Source organism: Eschrichtius robustus, chromosome 11 (genome assembly GCF_028021215.1).
Source record: "Eschrichtius robustus isolate mEscRob2 chromosome 11, mEscRob2.pri, whole genome shotgun sequence".
Classification (NCBI taxonomy): Eukaryota; Metazoa; Chordata; class Mammalia; order Artiodactyla; family Eschrichtiidae; genus Eschrichtius; species Eschrichtius robustus.
The window spans coordinates 80,935,873-80,962,022 of record NC_090834.1 but is presented as its reverse complement, the minus strand read 5'-3'; the positions used below and the strand labels follow the sequence as shown (position 1 = coordinate 80,962,022).

Here is a 26,150-nt window from a genome sequence, read left to right as displayed (position 1 = left end):
ATGCCCCTCATGATTTGGCACCATTTTTTCTTTCCCCAAACTCTTCTGGCCTCTTTCCACCTTTACCATACATTTCAGCAAGTTCCTCTGACAACTTATTAAACAGTAATGCATGTTAGACTGTTTTCTCAAGAAAGACAGCATTCCTCACTTACTCATTGACTCTTCCCTTCTTTCCTTCATTTCTACAAATATTTACTAACTACCAAGTGTAAACTTTGATGCAATGCCCTCAAGATCTAACCCAGTGTCACTCTTCCAGGAAGCTGGTCCCAATGTAGTAATTGTTCTATTGATCTTTGACCCTCCTTCACGACCCCTCCCCCAAGAGTGGTAGGTAAAGTGCTTATACAACACTTATCATAATGTATTAAAATTAATTGTAAACTACCCTATCACCCTTACTGACTGAGGGCAAGACAACTTACCATCCAATTTTTTTTCCGTGCCTGCTACAAAATGTCAGCTGTGATGAGCGAAAAAGAGGGCGGGGCGGGGCGGGGCGGGGCGGGGGTGGGGGGAAGATGTGAAATAACAAATGCAAATACCCTCTTTCAGAGGTCCATATACAAAAGAAACATTAGTAAGCTAAGTGAAAAGTCTGAAAGGAAACTCAAATCACCTCATTTCAAATGCTCCTTTCCACAACACCAATGTCTATAGAATTTTTAAATTAAGAAAAAGAAAAGTAAAACCCTTTCACATCATTAATTAAATGCCCTAGGGCCTTGTAATTTAAAGTGTGGCTCATAGACCAATACAGTCAGCACTGCCTAGGGTCTTGTTTGAAATGCAGAATCTCAAGCCCCATCCCAGACTTACTGAATCAGAATATCCTTTTAACAAGACACACGTGTGATCCCTACACATGTTAAAATGTATGAAACACCAATAGACCATCCTCATTCAGTAAAGCTGGGTATTATTATCAAAACAGCCAAAATTGAATAGGCAGTTTATAAGACTGTGCTTGATTGCTACCAAACTCTTACACGTTAAGATAACATTAAAATCTAAGCAGTATGCAAATAAAAGGGCTCAAATAAGTGAAAACATTAAATATAAGATAGCTGTTATCCACAATGTATCTAAAGTAAAAACAAATTCAATACCTGAAGAAAGGGGGAGAATTGTAATATTAAGTTAACATAGGTTCTGCACAGCTTGAAACAAAAAAAATCCAGAGGGCTATTTTCAATATTATTATTTTAGAAGATTTTACAGATTTTAATGAATAAATTATCAGTATATCGGCATATCAAATTTGTCCAAGATAAACCCAAGCATGAAACCAAATTATTATAGCAAAGGCTTCTTACACAACTAATTAGATTAGATTAGAGACAATTTCCATTTGTTATTCCTGCAAACAATATGTTAAAGGCAGTTGGAAAAGAGAATGTAATCTTTCACATCTCTGACACCAGACAATGGTCAACTGCAATTATATTAAGAAATTGCATCTAGTTCTTGGCCTCTATATCCATTTCTTTAATAAAAAGACCCATGTAAAACTTTATTAAGAAAAAATATATATACCCCAACAATTTCATTTCTGAAAAGCTATTATGCCTTTAGTCCTTGATTGCTGTATAAATACTAAAAAGCATGAGCTGTTTTCTCTCTAGAATGTTCTGAAGATCCTTTTGCCTTTGTTTATAGATAAAATTTTAAAGTATATATTTGCTTAAAATGAAGGAGATGAACTGATCTGCGCCAGGCTTCCAAGTCAACTCTATATCTTAAAGGAGAAATAAAAGGGCCTGGAATACAGTTTTGTACATCCCAGAGACTGCAAAGTATGAAGGCCTGAGTTGAAAAGATGTGACACATTTCTTGAATGAGACTAAGAACAACATTTGTTTAGACTCTGAAAAAGTGACCTGGTATTATTCTAAGAAGCATACTTCCCTCTGGAAACACAAAAACAAAACAATTCATTGATAATGGAATGTGTGTAAAATATTTCGCAAAATTCATTTGCATATATAATCTCATTTGATTCTGTTAAATAACTTTGAAGTGTGTGTATTGATATTATCCATAGTTTACTAAAAGAGGAATTGATACCCAACAAGGCTAAGTGACTACTTAACCTCAGTTTGCAGGTAAGAGAAAGAGATAATAAAGAACCCAATTCCCTGACTGCAACCACACATTCTTTTTGCCACATCAAGCTACATTCACTAAGGAAGAAGAAATGGACGAAATATTCAGTAGGTGATGGCTTAGGGTTGATATAAGTAAGACTTTTTACATATAGATTAGTCAAAGCTGTAAAATAGAAGTGCTTTTCCCTTTCTCTTGCAGCATGCAAAGCACTCTTAGGTCCCATAGTAGGTGCTTCGTAATTGTGCTATAAGTTTTATCTGACTTGCTGCAAGAAGCAATGATTACGCTAAAAGATTTTGCCCAAAATATGATCATAGAGTTTCTGCACATCATATAATATATCCCATATGGATTTTCCCAGCCATGGGGAATTTTCATACTTCTGCTTCTAGAAGAGTTGGAGTAGCAATGGTTGGAGCAGGGTGGGAGGATATGCTAGTTGTGACTTTCACAAAAGAAAAGATTATTGGTGGTTGCCAGAGGCAGTGGGTGGGAGGTGGATGAAATAGGTAAAGGGGGCCAAACGATACAAACTCCCAGTTATAAAATAAATAAGTCATGGGGATGTAAGGTACATCATGGTGATTATAGTTAGTAATACTATATTGCATATTTGAAAGTTATTAAGAGAATTATCTTTCTTAAAAGATCTTGTCACACACATCCAATTGTAAATATTTATGGTGATGGATGTAACTAGACTTACTCTGGTGATCACTCTGCAACATATACAAATATCAAATCATTATGCTGTACACCTGAAACCAATGTAATGTTATTTGTCAATTACACCTCAATTAAAAAAAAAGAAGAGATTTATGTGATTGGGAAGAAAACTGAAAAATGTGTGCTGGTGACTGTAAATTTTGGTGTCTGGCTAAGTAGCATGAATTGCAAGCATTGAAATGATTTTCATTGCCTACTCAAATAATGCACTCCACTTTGCCTTCCCAGGTTATTTCATCATTAGGGGTAAACTGAGTTCTACTCTTGGCTAAGAAACCACAAATGTTCCTGGGACTGAAAAACAATTACATCATGTTAAATTCTCCTTCTGAAAGGGTCTCAGTGGTGTGGGCATGAAGAATAGAAAGGGCAAAGAATACAAAGAATAAAGAGGGAACCAAAAGAAGAGACTGTGGGGAAAAACACATTACTTTATAGAATGAGCTTGGCATCTCTATGGGAATCAGATAGATACACAAAAAATCAACTATAATTGAGCGTGAGAAGGGGATTCTTCATCAGAATTTTGTAAGAAGGAAAAAACCTGCTTTGGAATGTTGTGAATCTTAATCACTGAACATTTACAATCAGAGACAATGTGGTCAGGGAGATTAGCCAATATTGTGCAAGAGACTGGAGTTGGAGGTATTACAAGATCCTTCTAATGTGAAGGTTCTACATTGTTGAAAACTTATGTAACAAGTTGATCTGACTTGTTTCTCAAATGGGGTTTGTTAAATTCAAATTATAATGGTAGGGAAGAAGATAAAGAAGAAATCTTTAGAGACATATCAGGGTCAATGATTGAAGTGATAGTGTTGCCATGGTAAAAGACTCCCAGTGTATACTACTTATGGATTCTGCTCTTGCCGTCATAAGCTGTACATTCCTTTTTATAAACTATGAAATTTATGGAGAACTGTCCTATTTAAAATTCCTCTAAATTGTGTCGGTTGCAGCAGCTTTCCATGCAATTACCTTCAGTGGTAATTGCTTTCTTCTCTTTTATTATGTGTAGGTCAACAAACACCCTAGTAACTGAGTAACAGCAATGAAATGAAATGAAAAGTCAAGTAAATTCACAAATATGCTTCTCAAATGTCTCCTGCCAAGACAAAGGAGAACATCTAAATGTGTTACCAAAAGAAGAAGTACTCAAAGGAGAAAAAAAACTTGCCCTTGTTTTCTGAAATTATGGTTGGCATCACCATTAAGATAAAGGATATAGAAAACAAAGCATTTAAAAAATGTATAATGAGTGAAACTGCTGTGTGTTTTCTTCACTGTTCTTTTAATTTTATATTCAAAATAAAGAATTATGCTTAGAACAGAGATCTTACTGTAATTGCTTTCTATTTTAATTAGAGATGAAAAGCTATCTGAGGATGTCACATGTCACTGAGCAGTGCTTCTAGGTGCTCAAATTTGACTCTACAAAAGGTCATAATTTCTAATCTATAATTTCAGAACCTAAGACAATTTCTGCTCAGAAGCACATGTTGAACTTTAAGTGTGCCCAGAAGAAACAGATGTTTCTCACTGAAAAAAAAAAAAAAGTTTTAATGTACTAAAAAATAGAAGCATTTAGGACCTAAAGAAACCAGTGCATCAATTAGTGGCTGTTGTGCCTAGAACTGAAATAGCAGTGTACCAGGCAAGTCCCACGAAAAGAGTGACTTTCCCCAAAGGTCTCATGATGGCGCCACTGCTCTATATATGCTCCAAGCAAGGACCTGTGCAAAGTCAGCTGAACTTAGGAAAGGCTGAGGGCCCCTCAGAGTGGGAGGACAGCTGGCTAAGCCAAAACATACATGCAATATGATGGACAGGAGAAGAATAGGTAGAAAAGGTCAGCAACTCAAGGCTCACCCCAGCATCTCAGACACAAGGAGAAACAGTCTAGGGCTGGTCTAAAGTTAATTGTCAAGCTGTTTGGAAGATGGTGGAGGAGTAAGATGTGGAGATCACCTTCCTCCCAACAAATACATCAAAAATACATCTACACGTGGAACAACTCCTACAGAACACCTACTGAATGCTGGCAGAAGACCTCAGACTTCCCAAAAGGCAAGAAACTCCCCAGGTACCTGGGTAGGGCAAAAGAAAACTGAAAAAACAGAGACAAAAGAATAGGGATAGGACCTGCATCTCTGGGAGGGAACTGTGAAGGAGGAAAGGTTTCCACACACTAGGAAGCCCCTTCACTGGTGGAGATGGGGGGTGGGCGGGAGGGAAGCTTCAGAGCCACGGAGGAGAGCGCAGCAACAGGGGTGCAGAGGGCAAAGTGGAGAGATTCCCGCACAGAGGAGCGGTGCCGACCAGCACTCACCAGCCTGAGAGGCTTGTTGGCTCACCCGCTGGGGCAGGATGGGGCTGGGAGCTGAAGCTCGGGCTTCGGAGGTCCGATCCCAGGGAGAGGACTGGGGTTGGCTGCGTGAACACAGCCTGAAGGGGGTTAGTGCACCACAAGTAGCCGAAGGGAGTCAGGGAAAAAGTCTGGACCTGCCAAAGAGGCAAGAGACCATTGTTTCGGGGTGCGCGAGGAGAGTGTATTCCTTCCCTGTGTGCCCACAGAAAGCAGAGCACTGCCTAAGTGAGCTTCAGAGACGGGCGTGAGCCGCAGCAGTCAGCTTGGACCCTAGAGATGGGCATGAAACAGTAATGCTGCTGCTGCAGCCACCAAGAATCCTGAGTGCAAGCACAGGTCACTATCCATAACCTCCAGGAGCCTGTGCAGCCCACCACTGCCAGGGTCCTGTGATCCAGGGACAACTCCCCCGGGAGAACACATAAGGTGCCTCAGGCTGTTGCAATGTCATGCTGGCCTCTGCCGCTGCAGGCTTGCCCCGCATTCCAATTATGACTACCGTACCCCTCCCTCCCCCCAGCCTGAGAGAGCAAGAGAGCCCTAATCAGCCGCTGCTTTAACCCCCTACTGTCTGGGCAGGAACAGACACCCTCAGGTGACCTACATGTAGAGGCAGGGCCAAAACCAAAGCTGAACCCCAGGAGCTGTGCAAACAAAGAAGAGAAAGGGAAATTTCTCCGTGCAGCCTCAGGAGCAGTAGATTAAATCCCCATAATCAACTTGATGTACCCTGCATCTGTGGAATACCTGAATAGACAACAAATGTTCCAAAAATTGAGGCAGTGGACTTTGGGAGCAAAAGTAGACTTGGGGTTAGCTGTCTGAGACTGATTTTTTTCTGATTTTTATGTTTATCTTAGTTTAGTTTTTAGTGCTTGTTATCATTGGTGGATTTGTTTATTGGTTTGGTTGCTCTCTTCTTTTTTTATTTTTTTATCTTTTTAAAATTTTATTTTTAATTTTATTATTATTTTATTTTACTTTATTTTATTTTTTTTCTTCCTTTTGTTTCTTCCTTTTATTCTTAGCTGTGTGGTTGACAGGGTCTTGGTGCTCCAGCTGGGTGTCCAGGCCTGAGCCTCCGAGGTAGGAGAGCCGAGTCCAGGACACTGGACCACCAGAGACCTCCCGGCTCCACAGAATATCAATCGGCAAGAGCTCTGCCAGAGGTCTCCATCTCAACACTAACACCCAGCTCCACCCAACGGCTAGCAAGCTCCAGTGTTGGACTCCCTATGCCAAACAACTAGCAAGACAGGAGCACAACCCAACCCACTAGCAGAGAGGCTGCCTAAAATCATTCTAAGCTCACAGACACCCCAAAACACACCACCAGACATGGCCCTGCCCACCAGAAAGAAAAGATCCAGTCTCACCCCAGAACACAGGCACCAGTCCCCTCCACCAGGAAGCCTACACAAGCCATGGAAACAACCTCACCAACTGGGGGTAGACACCAAAAACAACGGGAGCTATGAACATGCACACTGTGAAAACAAGACCCCAAACACAGTAAGTTAAACAAAAGAGAAATATGCAGCAGATGAAGCAGCAAGGTAAAAACCCACCAGACCAAACAAATGAAGAGGAAATAGGCAGTTTACCTGAAAAAGAATTCAAAGTAATGATAGTAAAGATGATCTAAAATCTTGGAAATAGAATGGAGAAAATACAAGAAACGCTTAACAAGGGGCTAGAAGAACTAAAGAGCAAACAAACAATGATAAACAACACAAATACATGAAATTAAAAATTCTCTAGAAGGAATCAATAGCAGAATAACTGAGGCAGAAGAACGGAAAAGTGACCTGGAAGATAAAATAGTGGAAATAACTGCCACAGAGCAGAATAAAGAGAAAAGAATGAAAAGAATTGAGGGCAGTCTCAGAGACCTCTGGGACAATATTAAATGCACCAACATTCGAATTATAGGGGTCCCAGAAGAAGAAGAGAAAAAGGAAGGGTCTGAGAAAATATTTGAAAAGATTATAGTTGAAAATTTCCCTAACATGGGAAAGGAAATAGTCAATCAAGTCTAGGAAGCGCAGAGAATCCCATACAGGAAAAATCCAAGGAGAAACACGCCAAGACACATATTAATCAAACTATCAAAAATTAAATACAAAGAAAAACTATTAAAAGCAGCAAGGGAAAAACAACAAATAGAGTCTGTCATACAGAGTGAAGTAAGTCAGAAAGAGAAAAACAAATACCATATGCTAACACATATATATGGAATCTAAAAAAAAAAAAAAAAAAGTGGTTCTGAAGAACCTAGGGGCAGGACAGGAATAAAGATGCAGACGTAGAGAATGGACTGGAGGACACGGGGAGGGGGAAGGGCAAGCTGGGACAAAGTGAGAGAGTGGCATGGACATATATACACTACCAAATGTAAAATAGATAGCTAGTGGGAAGCAGCTGCATAGCACAGGGAGATCAGCTCGGTGCTTTGTGACCACCTAGAGGGGTGGGATAGGGAGGGTGGGAGGGAGGTGCCAGAGGGAGGGGATATGGGGATATATGTATACGTATAGCTGATTCACTTTATTATACAGCAGAAACCAACACAACATTGTTAAGCAATTATACTCCAATAAAGACGTTAAAAAAAAATAAAGTTAATTGTCTTCATTTTGATTCTCTGCAGAAAAATTCACACTTACGCCTTATTCCCTAACATTCTTTAGCCTTTAGACCATTTCTCTACAAAGACTTTGCAAATATATAACATTTGTCATTTGCTACAATGGTAAGACGTTGGTGAGCAAATACTGCCGAATGTCCCTCTAGAGACTGAAGGCTGGCTATAGGCAAAATATTTAGAGCTCATTCAGGGATCAGGGATGGCAGATAGGTACCAACCGTGACTGACTTTTAGGAGCTGCTTGGAATGAGGATGATGTCAAGACTAGACCCAAGCTCAGTGGAAAATAACCCCATGACCCTTTAGCAAGGTATTAGATAGGCAGGCACAGGGTATGGGACAGGGACACACAGAGATATTCACTTTTTCAAATGTATTTACAATACCTGGCTTAAGTCACTTAACATGTTTTATTTTCCTATGGGATAGGTCATAACTTTTTTTTCAAATCTCAAATTAATGATAAAATTTCATTAAAATGGTAAAATTTAAAAACATATTTAAAGTTATAAACATTTTCTAAAAATAATTTCTAACATAATCATCAGCCTGGCAGTTATAGAATACACCTCAGTTTTCTAATAAGTGAACAGAGTAGGAAAGAAAAAACCAGAAACTTGAAACAGGCACAGTATTCTCAATAACAACCAGAGAAAACTCTGCTTACCATTGCCTAAAAGTGCTTAGCATGGTAGAAGGTGAGGGCCAATAGGTAAAGCAATGATTCCTAAACTGTTAAACTTTGGCTAGGTATAGACCATTTGATAATCTGATAAATTCTATAAGCTCCTCTCCAAGAAAAATGCCATATGTAAACCCATAAAAATATGAAAAAATTCTGAGGAGTCAATATCTTCCTGAAATTCATCCATTGACTTCAAATCCCTTGCTAAAGTGTGAAGAAATCCTGCTGAAATGGAAAAAACAAAAACAAAAAACAAATAAAACAACACTTTGCTCAGTGCCTGACAGATAACGTGTGCTCAATCAATAATTTTTGAGAAATGAATAAACATGAAGTCAGGAAACTTAGATTGAAGTTGTGTTATCATAGATAAGTCACTTTAAAGCTCTAGGCTTGGTTTCTTAAGAAATCTTGTACTTTTAGTGATTTTCAGTATTTGGAATATTCTCAACATTTTCAGAGAAAAATTAATGTTTAATAAATTTAAATTTGCTATGACTTCTGATAAGAAGCATGTCCTTTTAAAACCTGCATATATACTCCATTATCTGGTGAATAATAAGAAAATAAGCGAGGCTAGTTGGCTTTTGTGCTTTAAAACATGGAAGGAGCGAGCCTGAAAAGTTGGGTTGATTTGGACAAGGTCAGTTAAATTTCTCCTGTTTCTTACCACAGAACATACCTCTATACTATAGTTTTAAAAATGAGTAGGTTGGATAATAATAATATAGGGAGTCAGAAAAAAAACCCTCTCTTTCAAGCAGTTGAAAATTCTAAACTGAAAACAGCCTATTTTTGTACTGAAAATGCTTATGTTTTTTAAGCAAATACATTGAATATTAGTTACCAACAGATTATTTTTTATATCAACAAGTTCTATTTCCAGCTACGCATATTTGCCCTTTTAATCTTTGAATTAGTATAGTAGAAAATATTTCTGAAAAGTATAATCTATAGGTCCCCCTAAGAAGCAAAGTAGAAATATAACTGAAAAATGTGATATAGTGGAGTCACAGGACTTAGATTAGAATAAAACTCTGCCACTTACTAGTTCTATGATTTTAGATAAGTCTTTTACCTTCTCTAGGCCTTGTTTTTCTGATACATGCTAAGGGGACAGTATCAGGTGCCCTGACTGACTCATAAAATTATTTTGAGGCACAAATGAATGTGTTTTGAAAATTAAAGTTTGTTAAATCATGGAAGAAAATAAAATCAGTAACCCCTTTAACCTCTTCTGTAAGGTGCCTATATTTTTAGGGCCAAAACTCACTTAACTGGAGATAAATTGACACATAACAAATGAGTGGCACTGAAAATGCTTTTGCTCATTAAAAAATGGTTTAACATGTGGATGAGATAAATGTAAGTTAATGAAAGACAGATGCACAAAAATTATCTTAATTTATACAAGGGTTTAAAAATTAAGGGACAACTGCTTCACGAAATTCCCTTATAGAAGACTCAAATCATCAGAAAATAATCTGACACTTGTTGGATCCACACTTGGGAATTCATGTGGCAATATTCCTATTTTCAGAAGCAGATACCAGTTGAACACATCTGGTTTCTAGAGAAAATACCAATGAGAACACATGCCATTTTGATGTCAGAGTTTCAAAATGAGTGTTATCTGATCTGTCACCAAACACGGCAGAATAATTGTCAGAATTTTGATACAATGGTATAACTATGCGATAGAAATAGTTATCAAAGGAACAACTATAAATTTCTGTCAAATATACTTGAGCCAAGAAACTCTAAGTCAGTTCAATTTTAAATAAATAACTAAATAAATATTAAAATAAATACATAAAATAGTGACGGTTTCAATCTGTTAATAAATTAGCTTTGCAAATAAATGTTTTGGTAGCCTGGAGTAATTGTCAAACTTTTCAAGACCTCAATACCCTTATGGTAAAATGGATTCTACAACTTCTCCTCTCTGTCTCATGGAGATTGTAGTGAGGATCAAATGAAATAATGTACATCACAGCACTGGGTAGAGTATAAAATGCTAAATACATATAAGGCACTATTTTTATTGATAGGCTATAAACTTCATGTAGGCAGTAACTTAAATAATTCATTATTGTGTTTCAAACACTGAATAACACATAGTTTTTATGAAGTTGGTTTTATTGAATAACTAATAGAAATAGTCGCAAAATTGGTATCCCTCGCTGGAAGTCTAATATGTCATAGTTCTTTTCATAAAACAGCTAGATGCATCCAAATAGAATGTCTCAGAAGATTGGAATGTAGGGAAAAAGATGGATACTGGGACCAAAAACGTCTATGCATTTGAAGGTCGGGACATCGGCAAAGATTTTGCAAGTACCAGAGGACAAAGCAAGATGGATTATTCAATATGTGCTACAACTAGTAAGCAATAGAAAGATGGTCAGGAGTTTAGAGAGTGAAGAACAGACAAATAACAAAATGAGGAGCCAGTCACCAGGGAGACCACAGGAAGCAAGAGAAAGAAAGATAAAGAAAGAAAAAAAAAAGGCAGGGAAGAGGATTAGACACAGACTGTGAACATGAATGTATATGATAGATGTAAATCCTTTTTCAGTTATACACAATATCCACTCTATTGATGATCTTGGACCATTAACTTTTTAGGCCTCACTTTACACACACACCCGTCCCACCCCAATACACACATCATGTGTGTATATACATATACACACACAAATACTCAATGCATCATACGTATATACCTAAGTTGTTTTGAGGAGTAAGCATGTTTAGTGCTCAATATATATCAGTTGTTATCATTACTAGACATTTTTTAATTCTACAGATTCAAGGTTACACATCTAGAATGAAGCAATAAAAATTTTTTAAAGAAACACATTCTTTGGGCATATTTGCCATCAACATATCATGTATTATTTTCTATAAATGTATACGTACTATAAACACAATATTAAATGAGGATTGACATGATGCTTATGAGCTTCTTTAAAGAGACCAAATGTTAGCAACATGACATGTGGAACAGAACCTTCACCAGAGGCATAAATATATCGGTCTCCACACAGGAGAAGTCAGTCCAGGAAGTTGTCATGGCCAAAATATACGTTCAAAAGGCTTCCCACCCAGAATGTATCTAATCTTTAGCCTATAGAACATGAAAGTGAGTTCAGAGATAATTTACAATTAAACTCAGCAGCGTCTCCTTCTGAAAAATCTGGTATCAAAACTCAAACAGTCTCGCATTCCCTACCTCAATAGGCAAGTTGATAAATTTAATTTTTGGTGACTAGGGAGCATTATGTAAATTGTTTTGAAGTGACCAAAACAGCAACAAAAAAAGTACGTAAGTGAAATTGAGTGGCTTACATTTTAAAATAAATGTTTAAGCTGCCCAGTAATCATATTTCGGGCAAATTAAAACATTTAATTTTCATTTTATAATTTCTCAAACAACAAAGTTTGTTACTGCTTTACTGCATGTATTATTTAGTCAATTACTGCGATGAACTGAATTGTGTCTCCCTCCAAACTCATATGTTGAAAGCCTACCCCCTAATGTGACTTTACTAGAAGATGGGGCCTATAAGGAGGTAATTAAGGTTAAATGAGGTCCTAAGGGTGGGACCCTGATACTGTAGGATTAGTGTCCTTATAAGGAGAGACATCAGCGAGCTCGCTAGTTCTCCTCCGTGTGAGGACACAGTGGGAAGGTGGTTTCTGCTAACCAGGAAGAGGGCTCTCACTAGAAACCAAACCCTGCCAGACTTGATCTCAGACTTTCCAGCCTCCAGACTGTGAGAAAATAAATTTCTGTTGTTTAAGCCACTGAGTCCACGGTAATTTTTTATGTCAGCCTGAGCAGACTAACATATTTATTTACCTATTCATTTATTCTTGTTTCTTTAATGAGAATACCCAGTTCTCTGGGTATTCCTAAAGAAGTCTTAATTAAACACAACATTTTTTTTTTTTCTTACTACACTGATGGGATAGTCAACTGTTATAATTTTCTTAAGAAAGTTGACCTCAGCAAGATGAAGGGCTAGGAGACCCCAACACTTTTCTCCTCCTCTCAAAAAACCCAGCAAAAATAGTAAAGGAACTATAAACTGATGAAAATATCTCAGGAAAAGCTCTAGACTACAATGAAGAAGTAGCAAAAACACCGTAGAGCTCAAAAACTGATGATGGTCCCATAGAAAAGCATAGGAAGCATTTTACCTTCATCACTCCATCTCCCAGTCTAGAGCAGCTTAGTGCCAGGAGGGGTCCCCACAGAAGAACTTCACTGCACAGGTAAAAGGAGAGCAGGAGAACCCCTGCAAGCCTCACCACTGTGGATTCCTATAGTTTTCACCAACACTGATCCTGATGATGGAGCATCTCAGAGCCTCTGCTGCTGAATCTCCTCCCCAGGGCTGGAGCTATTGTTGCATGAGACCTGCCCTCAAGGGCCCCCAGTAGCCATTCTCTGGGATTGGGATGCCCCAGCATGTTGCCTCATATGAGACCGGAGCTGCTATACTGTTCTGAGATCTGCCTCGCTGGGTTCTCAGTTCCCAGCTCTGACTCATCATTTCTGGGGACCAGCTGACTGATGCTCTGAGTCCCACCCCAGGGTCCCAGGTCATAGCTCTGACCTGTTAGTGCCAGGGCTATGCTGCTGCTGGTCTGAGCCCCATTCTCTAGGTCCAACACAGATTTAATGGACCACCACCAGGGATATGTTACTGCTCTTCTGTGACTGCCCCCTGGGGCCAAAGTTGGGACTTTGTTCCATCATCCCAAGACTGTGCTGCTACTGTACCCTGACCCCAAGCCATTGTGCACCCTATCATCCCAGGGTCCATGCTGCTGCTGTATCCTCCCTGCCTGCTCCCAATCTGAGTCACTGTGGAGAGTCCCAGAGACACAGACTACAGTTCCCCAGAGATCTGCAGATACTCACACAACGGACACCAATGCCATTGCTGCACAAGTGTACCTGCGCCTCAGGATCCTGGAACTGTTGTAGTTCCACATGCATCTGATCCTAGGACTCTGGCTCCACTACTGCTCTGAGTGCCAGCACACCAGACCAGCCAATAAGAGGGATCCCTTGGCTAGAACATCTTCCCACAAGTGAAAAAGGAGAATAGGAGAATCTCAGCAGTCTTTGCCACTCAGGAAGTCAATAACCTTAGCCACCACCACCAACCACAGGACCTCGGCCGTCTTGAGCACAGTGGACCCCTACAGTCTGTGCTAACATTGACCTCAGCTGATGGAGCTGCATGGAGACTATTCTGCTGTGCTCTTTCAGGAATAAAAGATACCCTCACAACCACATTTGGGGAAAGTCTTTCCTTACCAAAGCCAGGCCATTTGTGACAACCTAAGTGAAATAAGCCAGACAGAGAAAGAAAATACTGTATGTTGTCACTTATATGTGGAATCTTCAAAAAAAAAAAAAGGCTGATTTTATAGGAACAAAGAATTGAATGGTGGTTGCAAGGAGCAGAGAGGAGGGAAATGATGTGATGGATGTCAAAGTGTACAAATGTGCATTTATAAGAAGAATAAGTGCTGAGGATCAAATGTATAGCATGGTGACTGTGGTTAATAACGGGGTATTTATCATTCAAAATTGCTGAGAGTAGATCTAAATCCTTCTCACTACACACACGGAAAATAGTTAACTATGTGAGGTGAGGGATGTGTTCATTATTTAGATCTTGGTAATCATTCCACAATGTATTTGTACATCAAATCGTCATGCTGTACACTTTAAATATATATGATCATATTTGTCAGTTATTCCTCATTCAAGTTAAAAAATCCAAACTCCGAAAATAATGTGTATTAGGTTTCAATAACATTAAAAGTTTTCAATAATTTTAGTGAATTACTTTATAGTTAGATACACATTCAATAAAAACTACACTTTGAGATAAAAATAAGAACACGTTTTTCATCAGAGCATAAATTAAAATCATCATACACACACTTTTTAAACTTTTTATTTTATACTGGAGTATAGTTGATTAAAAATGTTGTGCTAGTTTCAGGTGTACAGCAAAGTGATACAGTTATACATATACGTGGATCTATTCTTTTTCAAGTTCTTTTCCCATTTAGGTTGTTACATAATATTGAGCAGCATTCCCTGTGCTATACAGTAGGTCCTTGTTGGTTATCCGTTTTAAATACAGCAGTGTGTACATGTCAATCTCAAACCCCCTATCTCTCCCCTGCCACCCTTGCCCCTGGTAACCATACATTTGTTCTCTAAGTCCGTGAGTCTATTTCTGTTTTGTAAATAAGTTCATTTGTATCACTTTTTTTAGATTCCACATATAAGCGATAACATACAATATTTGTCTTTCTCTATATGACTTACTTCACTCAGTATGACAATCTCTAGGTCCATCCATGTTGCTGCAAATGGCATTATTTCATTCTTTTTAATGGCTGAGTAATATTCCATTGTATATATGTGCCACATCTTCTCTATTCACATATATTTATAAGGAAAAAAGTCACTTTTGGCACACATATCATAAAATTACACTTTTAAATTTTTATGGAGAAATTATAACTAAAGGATACTTTTATGTTTAAAAAAAGCAGAATATGTATAATATATAATCTATATTAACATACATATGTTAATCACAAAGCAGATTATGCCTAATAGAAAAGGAACTAAACAGAAATACAAAATATTTCAAAATATTGAGTGTGCTCCAACTGATGGGATTTTAAGTGTTTTGTTTACTTTTTTTGGCCTTATACATTTAGACATGTTTTGAAATTGTTCTATACTGAGAAAAGAATTCTTCTGAAATTAAAAAAATAAGTATATGTAAAAGTAAAATAGAGGTGCAAAATGGAGGGTAGGTATTCCAGAGAATATCAACTCCAAATTGAATCAAGGAAGATAAGAAGTAACTCAAGTCCTGGGCAAATAACAGTCCACAGGGCCTCAATTCTTTCGTTAGTAGAGAATGTTTACTGCTGCTGGCAGCCTTCCCTAATCAAAAGCCAGCTCTCAAACATTAATAAGGACACTGAATTTATCAACATGTCTTGCAATTGTCAGCACATGCCATTATTTTTAAGATAAAATTCACGTGCTTTAGCGACAGGCATTGCTCCTTCAAAGATTATCTTCACTAAAAACCATCAAATCTATTCAAAACTGACTATTTTCTCAGGAAACTACTTCCAGGGAAATAAAATATTTTGCTACTTATCTCAGGATTCAGCAAGTTATTGCCAAAAATATTTGTGGACTCATTTTAATAGGTGCATGGATGGATTCCTGTGGTCACAGACATTAGTTTCTACTCTCTACTGCCCTGACCTATCTACTTGTGTATCCATGTACATACGTATGTATGTATGTATGTATTCATTCATTTATTTAATATATGTTTATACAATACCTAAAATGTGCACTGTTGATATAAAACTAAGCAAATGAGATGATATAAATGTAAGTTGTCATCAAGATGAGTGGATGAGTACCTTATAGCAGAAACTGTTTGGTTGCCTCTCCATTAACAATTAGATTTCTTTACTTCTAAAAAGAAGCAACCTTTCACAGTAGAAGCTGAAAACACTAAAGTCTCACTTTTGCATGGGGGCATGCCCAAGTTTAGGGAGACTTCTCAAAAAATATTCCTCCTTTACAAAAATTATGACACTCAAGGACAAACATCTTCCCGCGCACCCTTTTCTTCTTTGACTTTGTACACAGGTATATAGCGCTTTAGACACTATCACTATATAATGAGCAATCAAAGCTTAGAACAAGTCAGTTATGTGAGGATCATGATATGAAAAAGTCTGAAACAGAAACAAACAAAAAACTCTGGGTCCTTGTTGACATTGTTTAGCTACTGAATAAGTTAATTTAGCTACTAAAATTGCCATGCTTCCAGATCTCTTGTTATTGGAGTTAATAAAAATTAAACAGTGTTTTGGGGAGAGAATATGGGAAGACATCCTAATTTATGCAACTTCATGGTCTATTCATACACAATTCATTTGATTTCATATAAAACTGCTCTTCTCAAAGTGGCCTAAAATAACAAGGCTTACGAATAATGTTTCATTTTTTCAAGTAATACAGATTTTCAACAAATCTTGATTTTGGTAATTTCTGAAAGTTGATAAATTACTAATCTATATTTAACAACTGTCATATTACAAAGAAGTAAATCATGGAAAATTATTGGATCTCCTCATTCTTTTCTCCCAACTTTTCTTTCTATAACTCTTCAATTTGAGAAATGAAATTCAAAAAAATTAAAAAGCCTCATATGATTTTCTATCTTTACATAAATCTCCCAGCCTAATACCTAAAACTTATCAGCTCTAGGGAGCTTGGAATTCTCTTATTATATTCTTGATCTTATTAAGTTAACCAAATCAGATAACTAGATGTTTCTTTGCAAATGTGAACACACACACACACACACACACACACACACACACACACACTGGGTTTTTTTTTTTTTTTGCCAATTTCAATTATTTGTTATTGATGACTGCAAAAAGCTAAGGCCAAGCTGAATGTAAAAGTTAAGATACCCTGAGCTTAAGAGTCTCAGTATGAAAGATTGAAGGTACACAGGCAAATACCTTGGATTTTATACTTTTATCTTATCTATTTATCACATGCAATGAGCAGTGCTGAGAGTCAGTAAGCATTAATGAGAATTAATTCAAAGTTTTCTTGGTGTGCTGGAGAATATCTTGTTATAGATGAGGTTAAAGGAATGGCAGGAAGCATATTTATGAAAGACTAAATGGCAAAATGTGCCCAGACTCATGACTTGCATGGAATAAGGATTTAATAGATATTGGTTTACATAACAGGAACACCTTCCCATGATTCTAAGCCAAAAATAAATGTGTCGGAGAAGAGTGAGAAGTCATTTCTTACTGTTTTAATCAGAAAAATTAAAGGATTTTCCAACCATTAGATAATGTGAAGAATTTTCTGTACTTTAAACCTGATACTCATAGATTGGGATGATCATTGTAGTGAACACATTTTTGAAAAATAGATATTATGCACAAAGTAATTTGCACTTATTTATTAAACAAATTATTATTCCTACCACTAAGAGCCTAATACTCTATCACTCTACCGCATTTGGGAATGCAGATGGCACAATTAAAGGCACCTGCTTCTATCTCCTCTGCTCAATGGAGATAAAAGGAAATATCTCTATTAGTTTCTTCTTGCTACTATAACAAACTACCATGAACTAAGTGGCTTAAACAACAACACAGTTTATTCTCTTTTTGTTCTGAAGGTCAGAAGTTTGAAATGAATTTTATGGAACAAAATCAAGGTGTTGAAAGGGCTGTTTTTTCTGGAGGCTATAGGGGGAAAATCCTTTACATTGTCTTTCCTCCCCCAGCTTCTGTGGTTACATAATCTTCTTTTTGCTTAGGCAGTCCTGTCTTACTCCTATTAAAAACTTGTGTGATTATACTAGATAACTTGGGATAATCTTCCCATCTCAAGATCCTTAACTGAATCACCTCTGCAAAGTCTCCTTTGCCATAAAACATAACATTCACGGGTTCCAGGGATTAGCAAGTGGATATATTTGGGAGGCCATTAGTCAGTCAACCATAACCATAGTTTGTGATAGATGTCTACCTATACATAGGCATTGATAGTCTTATAAAGTATCAATAACCCAAATCAATCAACCATGATTAAACATGGAGACTATAATAAGAAGATTTATATAGGCATCTCTGGAAGTCAAGAATGTAAGTCACCAGTGGACCTCATCTGTGGAAACTTGTTCAGTACATGCTCTCCTTAATGTAAATATTCTGAAAGACATTCCTCAATGTTGAATTAAAGTAATTGAAGCTCACAAAGGGACTTTAAACACTTTGGAATGAAGCCTGCCTTTGATTAAGAATGTACCTAGGAAACCATATCTGTATTTATCTCCATTAATTAAGTAGGCAATAAAATGAAAACACCTTCAATTCAGTCAAATACAACTTTAATTCTTGTGAGAATCTGGAAATTAAATTTAAGCTAAATGATATTTTAGATAGTTTAGGTATTGAGCTAGCCAGTTGGAGGGGGTAGGGAGGAAGACGCTTACCTTAAATAATAAATCCTTCTTCCCATAACGAAGCTCCTTCAGCTGGGCTTGGATTTTTTTTGACTTTAAAAAAAAAAAGAAAAAAAAAGGATTAGTGACTTAATTTCATTTATGTTTTCAAACTGGAAGATTAAAATTCTTTTAAACTGCATAAGAATGAATTTTGCAGCCAAAGGAAAAAGAGCTCAACTAGTTTGGAAGTGAAACAGAAAAGCTTAATCTTTGCTTTGGGAGTCAGACATCCAGCTATTCTAGGCAGGAAGAGAAAACCAAAACCTGTTCAAAGGAAGCATATTGTTTAAAAGGTAATATTTTAGAAAAGTGGCTTATTGTTCCTCTCTTCAGCCTCTACCACTCTCCCTGCCAAAAAACAAACACACACAGAATTTGAGTCACCTAAACATATCCAACAATTAAACTTTAGATGCTAAATATATCTATGGATATGTATGCCTCAGTTTTCACTACTTATTTTCAATTACATGATTTTTTTTAAGATTAAATATGCATAAGATTCAGTTGGCAACCAACTTTAAATTTGATGTACGTACAAAGGGAAGGTAGCAAGCAAACGTGACATGAGGTGAGGGAAGTAGCTACAATGCTAAGATGCTAAGGTGAACAGTGTTTGCCCTTTAGAATAATGCACTTGTTAAGAGGACCATTACAAACATAAAAGTGCTTATAACAAAGAAATCTTTCCCAGGAGACATGTTTGTCTACAGTTTGGAATACGTTCTGGTGAGCCACAGATGCTGATCTAGCATTCCTATTTTTCCAAAGCAGACCCAATTTCAAACATTCTAAATTATGACCTCAATTATTTGTCTTTCTACATGTAAGACTATAGGTTCTAATTCTTCAGTAGGATAAAAAGAACACATGCAAATAGATTATCATAGTCACATGAAAATGATATTTGAAAAAACAGTTAAGTGGGAATGCCAAATGGTTTAGTCATTTTGGGAAACTGTTTGGCAGTTTCTTATAAATATAAATTATACAGAAATTCTTTCTAGGTATCTACCTAAGAGAAATTATAATATATACATAAATGTTTATAGTATATTTATTCATAATAGTCAAAAGCTGGAAATATCCCACATGTCCATTAACTGATGAATAGTAAACAAATTATGGTACATCCATGAAATGAAATACTAAAATACGGTTAGGCATTTTTTAAAATAAATTAAGTCTGAAACGTAACAATATAGATGTATTTCAAATGTATTAGACTATGTGAAAGAATCCAGTCACAAAAAGCTATATTTTATATAATACCATATATATGATATTCTAGAAAAGACAAAAGACTAGGGACATAAATCAGGTTAGTAGCTGACGTGGACTGGGGGTTGGTGGTAGAGATTATAAAATATGAAGTGGGAACTGTGGAGGTGATGAAAATATCCTCTATCCTGAATACTGATTAAACCCATTAAAGTATATATGATGGGTGTGCTCTCACTCCCTCTTGCGAGAGCACCAGAATCACAACTGGCTGCTGGACAATCATTGACAGGAAGACCCTGGACTTCACCAAGGAGGATACCCCACGTCCAAGGACAGAGGAGAAGCCACAGTGAGATGGTAGGCGGGGCGCAATCAGAGTAAAATCTAATCCCATAACTGCTGGGTGGGTGACTCACAGACTGGCGAACACTTATACCACAGAAGTCCACCCACTGGAGTGAAGGTTCTGAGCCCCACGTCAGGCTTCCCAACCTGGGGGTCCGGCAATGGGACGAGGAATTCCTAGAGAATCAGACTTTGAAGCCTAGTGGGAATTGATTGCAGGACTCCGACAGGACTGGGGGAAACAGAGATCCCACTCTTGGAGGGCACACACAAAGTAGTGTGTGCATCGGGACCCAGGGGAAGGAGCAGTGACCCTGGGGGAGACTGAACCAGACCTACCTGCTGGTGTTGGGGGGTCTCCTGCAGAGGCGGCGGGTGGCTCTGTTTCACTGTGGGGACAAGGACTCTGGCAGCGGAGGTTCTGGGAAGTGCTCTTTGGCGTGAGCCCTCCCAGAGTCTGCCATTAACCCCACCAAAGAGCCCAGGTAGGCTCCAGTGTTGGGTTGCCTCAGGCAAAACAACCAACAGGGAGGGAACCCAGCCCCACCCATCAACAGTCAAGTGGATTAAAGTTTTACTGAGCTCTGACCACCACAGCAACAGTCAGCTCTACCCACCACCAGAGCCTCCCATCAAGCCTCTTAGATAGCCTCAACCACCAGAGGGCAGACAGCAGAAGCAAGAAAAACTACAATCCTGCAGCCTGTGGACCAAAAACCACAGTTACAGAAAGATAGACAAGATGAAAAGGCAGAGGGCTATGTACCAGATGAAGGAACAAGAAAAAACCCCAGAGAAACAACTAAATGAAGTGGAGATAGGCAACCTTCCAGAGAAAGAATTCAGAATAATGATAGTGAAGATGATCCAGGACCTCGGAATAAGAATGGAGGCAAAGATTGAGAAGATGCAAGAAATGATTAACAAAGACCTAGAAGAATTAAAGAACAAACAAACAGAGATGACCAATACAATAACTGAAATGAAAACTACACTAGAAGGAATCAATAGCAGAATAACTGAGGCAGAAGAACGGATAAGTGACCTGGAAGACAGAATGGTGGAATTCACTGCTGCGGAACAGACTAAAGAAAAAAGAATGAAAAGAAATGAAGACAGCCTAAGAGACCTCTGGGACAACATTAAACGCAACAACATTCGCATTATAGGGGTCCCAGAAGGAGAAGAGAGAGAGAAAGGACCAGAGAAAATATTTGAAGAGATTATAGTCGAAAACTTCCCTAACATGGGAAAGGAAATAGCCACCCAAGTCCAGGAAGCGCAGAGAGTCCCATACAGGATAAACCCAAGGAGAAACACGCCGAGACACATAGTAATCAAAGTGGCAAAAATTAAAGACAAAGAAAAATTATTGAAAGCAGCAAGGGAAAAACGACAAATAACATACAAGGGAACTCCCATAAGGTTAACAGCTGATTTCTCAGCAGAAACTCTGCAAGCCAGAAGGGAGTGGCATGATATACTTAAAGTAATGAAAGGGAAGAACCCACAACCAAGATTACTCTACCCGGCAAGGATCTCATTTAGATTTGATGGAGAAATCAAAAGCTTTACAGACAAGCAAAAGCTAAGAGAACTCAGCACCACCAAACCAGCTCTACAACAAATGCTAAAGGAACTTCTCTAAGTGGGAAACACAAGAGAAGAAAAGGACCTACAAAAACAAACCCAAAACAATTAAGAAAATGGTCATAGGAACATACATATCGATAATTCCCTTAAACGTGAATGGATTAAATGCCCCAACCAAAAGACACAGACTGGCTGAATGGATACAAAAACAAGACCCATATATATATGCTGTCTACAAGAGACCCACTTTAGACCTAGGGACACATACAGACTGAAAGTGAGGGGATGGAAAAAGATATTCCATGCAAATGGAAATCAAAAGAAAGCTGGAGTAGCTATACTCATATCAGATAAAATAGACTTTAAAATAAAGAATGTTACAAGAGACAAGGAAGGACACTACATAATGATCCAGGGATCAATCCAAGAAGAAGATATAACAATTATAAATATATATGCACCCAACATAGGAGCACCTCAATACATAAGGGAACGGCTAACAGCTATAAAAGAGGAAATTGACAGTAACACAATCATAGTGGGGGACTTTAACACCTCACTTACACCAATGGACAGATCATCCAAAATGAAAATAAATAAGGAAACAGAAGCTTTAAATGACACAATAGACCAGATAGATTTAATTGATATATATAGGACATTCCATCCAAAAACAGCAGATTACACGTTCTTCTCAAGTGCGCACGGAACATTCTCCAGGATAGATCACATCTTGGGTCACAAGTCAAGCCTCAGTAAATTTAAGAAAATTGAAATCATATCAAGCATCTTTTCTGACCACAACGCTATGAGATTAGAAATGAATTACAGGGAAAAAAACGTAAAAAAGACAAACACATGGAGGCTAAACAATACGTTACTAAACAACCAAGAGATCGCTGAAGAAATCAAAGAGGAAATAAAAAAATACCTAGAGACAAATGACAATGAAAACACAACGACCCAAAACCTATGGGATGCAGCGAAAGCAGTTCTAAGAGGGAAGTTTATAGCTATACAAGCCTACCTAAAGAAACAAGAAAAATCTCAAGTAAACAATCTAACCTTACACCTAAAGAAACTAGAGAAAGAAGAACAAACAAAACCCAAAGTTAGCAGAAGGAAAGAAATCATAAAGATCAGAGCAGAAATAAATGAAATAGAAACAAAGAAAACAATAGCAAAGATCAATAAAACTAAAAGTTGGTTCTTTGAGAAGATAAACAAAATTGATAAGCCATTAGCCAGACTCATCAAGAAAAAGAGGGAGAGGACTCAAATCAATAAAATCAGAAATGAAAAAGGAGAAGTTCCAACAGACACCGCAGAAATACAAAGCATCCTAAGAGACTACTACAAGCAACTTTATGCCAATAAAATGGACAACCTGGAAGAAATGGACACATTTTTAGAAAGGTATAACCTTCCAAGACTGAACCAGGAAGAAACAGAAAATAGGAACAGACCAATCACAAGTAATGAAATTGAAACTGTGATTAAAAATCTTCCAACAAACAAAAGTCCAGGACCAGATGGCTTCACAGGTGAATTCTATCAAACATTTAGAGAAGAGCTAACACCTATCCTTCTCAAACTCTTCCAAAAAATTGCAGAGGAAGGAACACTCCCAAACTCATTCTATGAGGCCACCATCACCCTGATACCAAAACCAGACAAAGACACTACAAAAAAAAGAAAATTACAGACCAATATCACTGATGAATATAGATGCAAAAATCCTCAACAAAATACTTGCAAACAGAATCCAACAACACATTAAAAGGATCATACACCACGATCAAGTGGGATGTATCCCAGGGATGCAAGGATTCTTCAATATACGCAAATCAATCAATGTGATACACCATATTAACAAATTGAAGAATAAAAACCATATGATCATCTCAATAGATGCAGAAAAAGCTTTTGACAAAATTCAACACCCATTTCTGATAAAAACTCTCCAGAAAGTGGGCGTAGAGGGAACCTATCTCAACATAATAAAGGCCATATATGACAAACCCACAGCAAACATCATTCTCAATGGTGAAAAACTGAAAGCATTTCCTCTAAGGTCAGGAACGAGACAAGGATGTCCACTCTCACCACTATTACTCAACATAGTTCTGGAAGTCCTAGCCACGGCAATCAGAGAAGAAAAAGAAATAAAAGGAATACAAATTGGAAAAGAAGAAGTAAAACTGTCACTGTTTGCGGATGACATGATACTATACATAGAGAATCCTAAAACTGCCACCAGAAAACTGCTAGAGCTAATTAATGAATATGGTAAAGTTGCAGGATACAAAATGAATGCACAGAAATCTCTTGCATTCCTATACACTAATGATGAAAAATCTGAAAGAGAAATTATGGAAACACTCCCATTTACCACTGCAACAAAAAGAATAAAATATCTAGGAATAAACCTACCTAGGGAGACAAAAGACCTGTATGCAGAGAACGATAAGACACTGATGAAAGAAATGAAAGATGATACCAACAGATGGAGAGATATACCATGTTCTTGGATTGGAAGAATCAACATTGTGAAAATGAGTATACTACCCAAAGCAATCTACAGATTCAATGCAATCCCTATCAAATTACCAATGGCATTTTTTACAGAACTAGAACAAATCATCTTAAAATTTGTATGGAGACACAAAAGACCCCGAATAGCCAAAGCAGTCTTGAGGCAAAAAAACGGAGCTGGAGGAATCAGACTCCCTGACTTCAGACTATACTACAAAGCTACAGTAATCAAGACAATATGGTACTGGCACAAAAACAGAAACATAGATCAATGGAACAAGATAGAAAGCCCAGAGATTAACCCACACACCTATGGTCAACTAATCTATGACAAAGGAGGCAAAGATATACAATGGAGAAAAGACAGTCTCTTCAGTAAGTGGTGCTGGAAAAACTGGACAGCTACATGTAAAAGAATGAAATTAGAATACTCCCTAACACCATACACAAAAATAAACTCAAAATGGATTAGAGACCTAAATATAAGACTGGACACTATAAAACTCTTAGAGGAAAACATAGGAAGAACACTCTTTGACATAAATCACAGCAAGATCTTTTTTGATCCACCTCCTAGAGTAATGGAAATAAAAACAAAAACAAACAAGTGGGACCTAATGAAACTTCAAAGCTTTTGCACAGCAAAGGAAACCATAAACAAGAGGAAAAGACAACCCTCAGAATGGGAGAAAATATTTGCAAACGAATCAACGGACAAAGGATTAATCTCCAAAATATATAAACAGCTCATTCAGCTCAATATTAAAGAAACAAACACCCCAATCCAAAAATGGGCAGAAGACCTAAATAGACATTTCTCCAAAGAAGACATACAGAGGGCCACGAAGCACATGAAAAGATGCTCAACATCACTAATTATTAGAGAAATGCAAATCAAAACTACAATGAGGTATCACCTCACTCCTGTTAGAATGGGCATCATCAGAAAATCTACAAACAACAAATGCTGGAGAGGGTGTGGAGAAAAGGGAACCCTCTTGCACCTTTGGTGGGAATGTAAATTGGTACGGCCACTATGGAGAACAATATGGAGGTTCCTTAGAAAACTAAAAATAGAATTACCATATGACCCAGCAATCCCACTACTGGGCCTATACCCAGAGAAAACCGTAATTCAAAAAGACACATGCACCCGAATGTTCATTGCAGCACTATTTACAATAGCCAGGTCATGGAAGCAACCTAAATGCCCATCAACAGACGAATGGATAAAGAAGATGTGGTACATATATACAATGGAATATTACTCAGCCATAAAAAGGAACGAAATTGAGTCATTTGTTGAGAAGTGGGTGGATCTAGAGACTGTCATACAGAGTGAAGTAAGTCAGAAAGAGAAAAACAAATATCGTATATTAATGCATGTATGTGGAACCTAGAAAAATGGTACAGATGAGCCGGTTTGCAGGGCAGAAGTTGGGACACAGATGTAGAGAATGGACATATGGACACCAAGGGGGGAAAACTGCGGTGGGGTGGGGATGGTGGTGTGCTGAATTGGGCGATTGGGATTGACATGTATACACTGATGTGTATAAAATTGATGCCTAATAAGAACCTGCAGTATAAAACAACAAACAAACAAAACAACTAATACTAAACTTTCATTGGGTTATTTGTATGGAAATATGTTAATATAAATGTTTCAGACATTACATGAAATTTCTAAAAATCTTATATTTGTATTTGTATGGAAATATGTATGGAAATCTGTTAATATAAATGTTTCAGACATTATATGAAATTTCTAAAAATCTTATATTTGTATTT

The 26,150-nt window shown here is 37.5% G+C and overlaps 1 protein-coding gene across 1 annotated transcript in view; it reads right to left on the bottom strand.

Annotated features, from left to right (window-relative positions):
- The window catches only part of LUZP2 (leucine zipper protein 2), a 228,118-nt gene that overhangs the window by 100,532 nt on the left and 101,436 nt on the right, over window positions 1-26,150 (bottom strand). Inside the window, exon 4 of the mRNA XM_068555794.1 lies at window positions 18,651-18,713. Coding sequence (XP_068411895.1) covers window positions 18,651-18,713 — 63 coding nt within the window. The remainder of the gene's footprint in view (window positions 1-18,650; window positions 18,714-26,150) is intronic.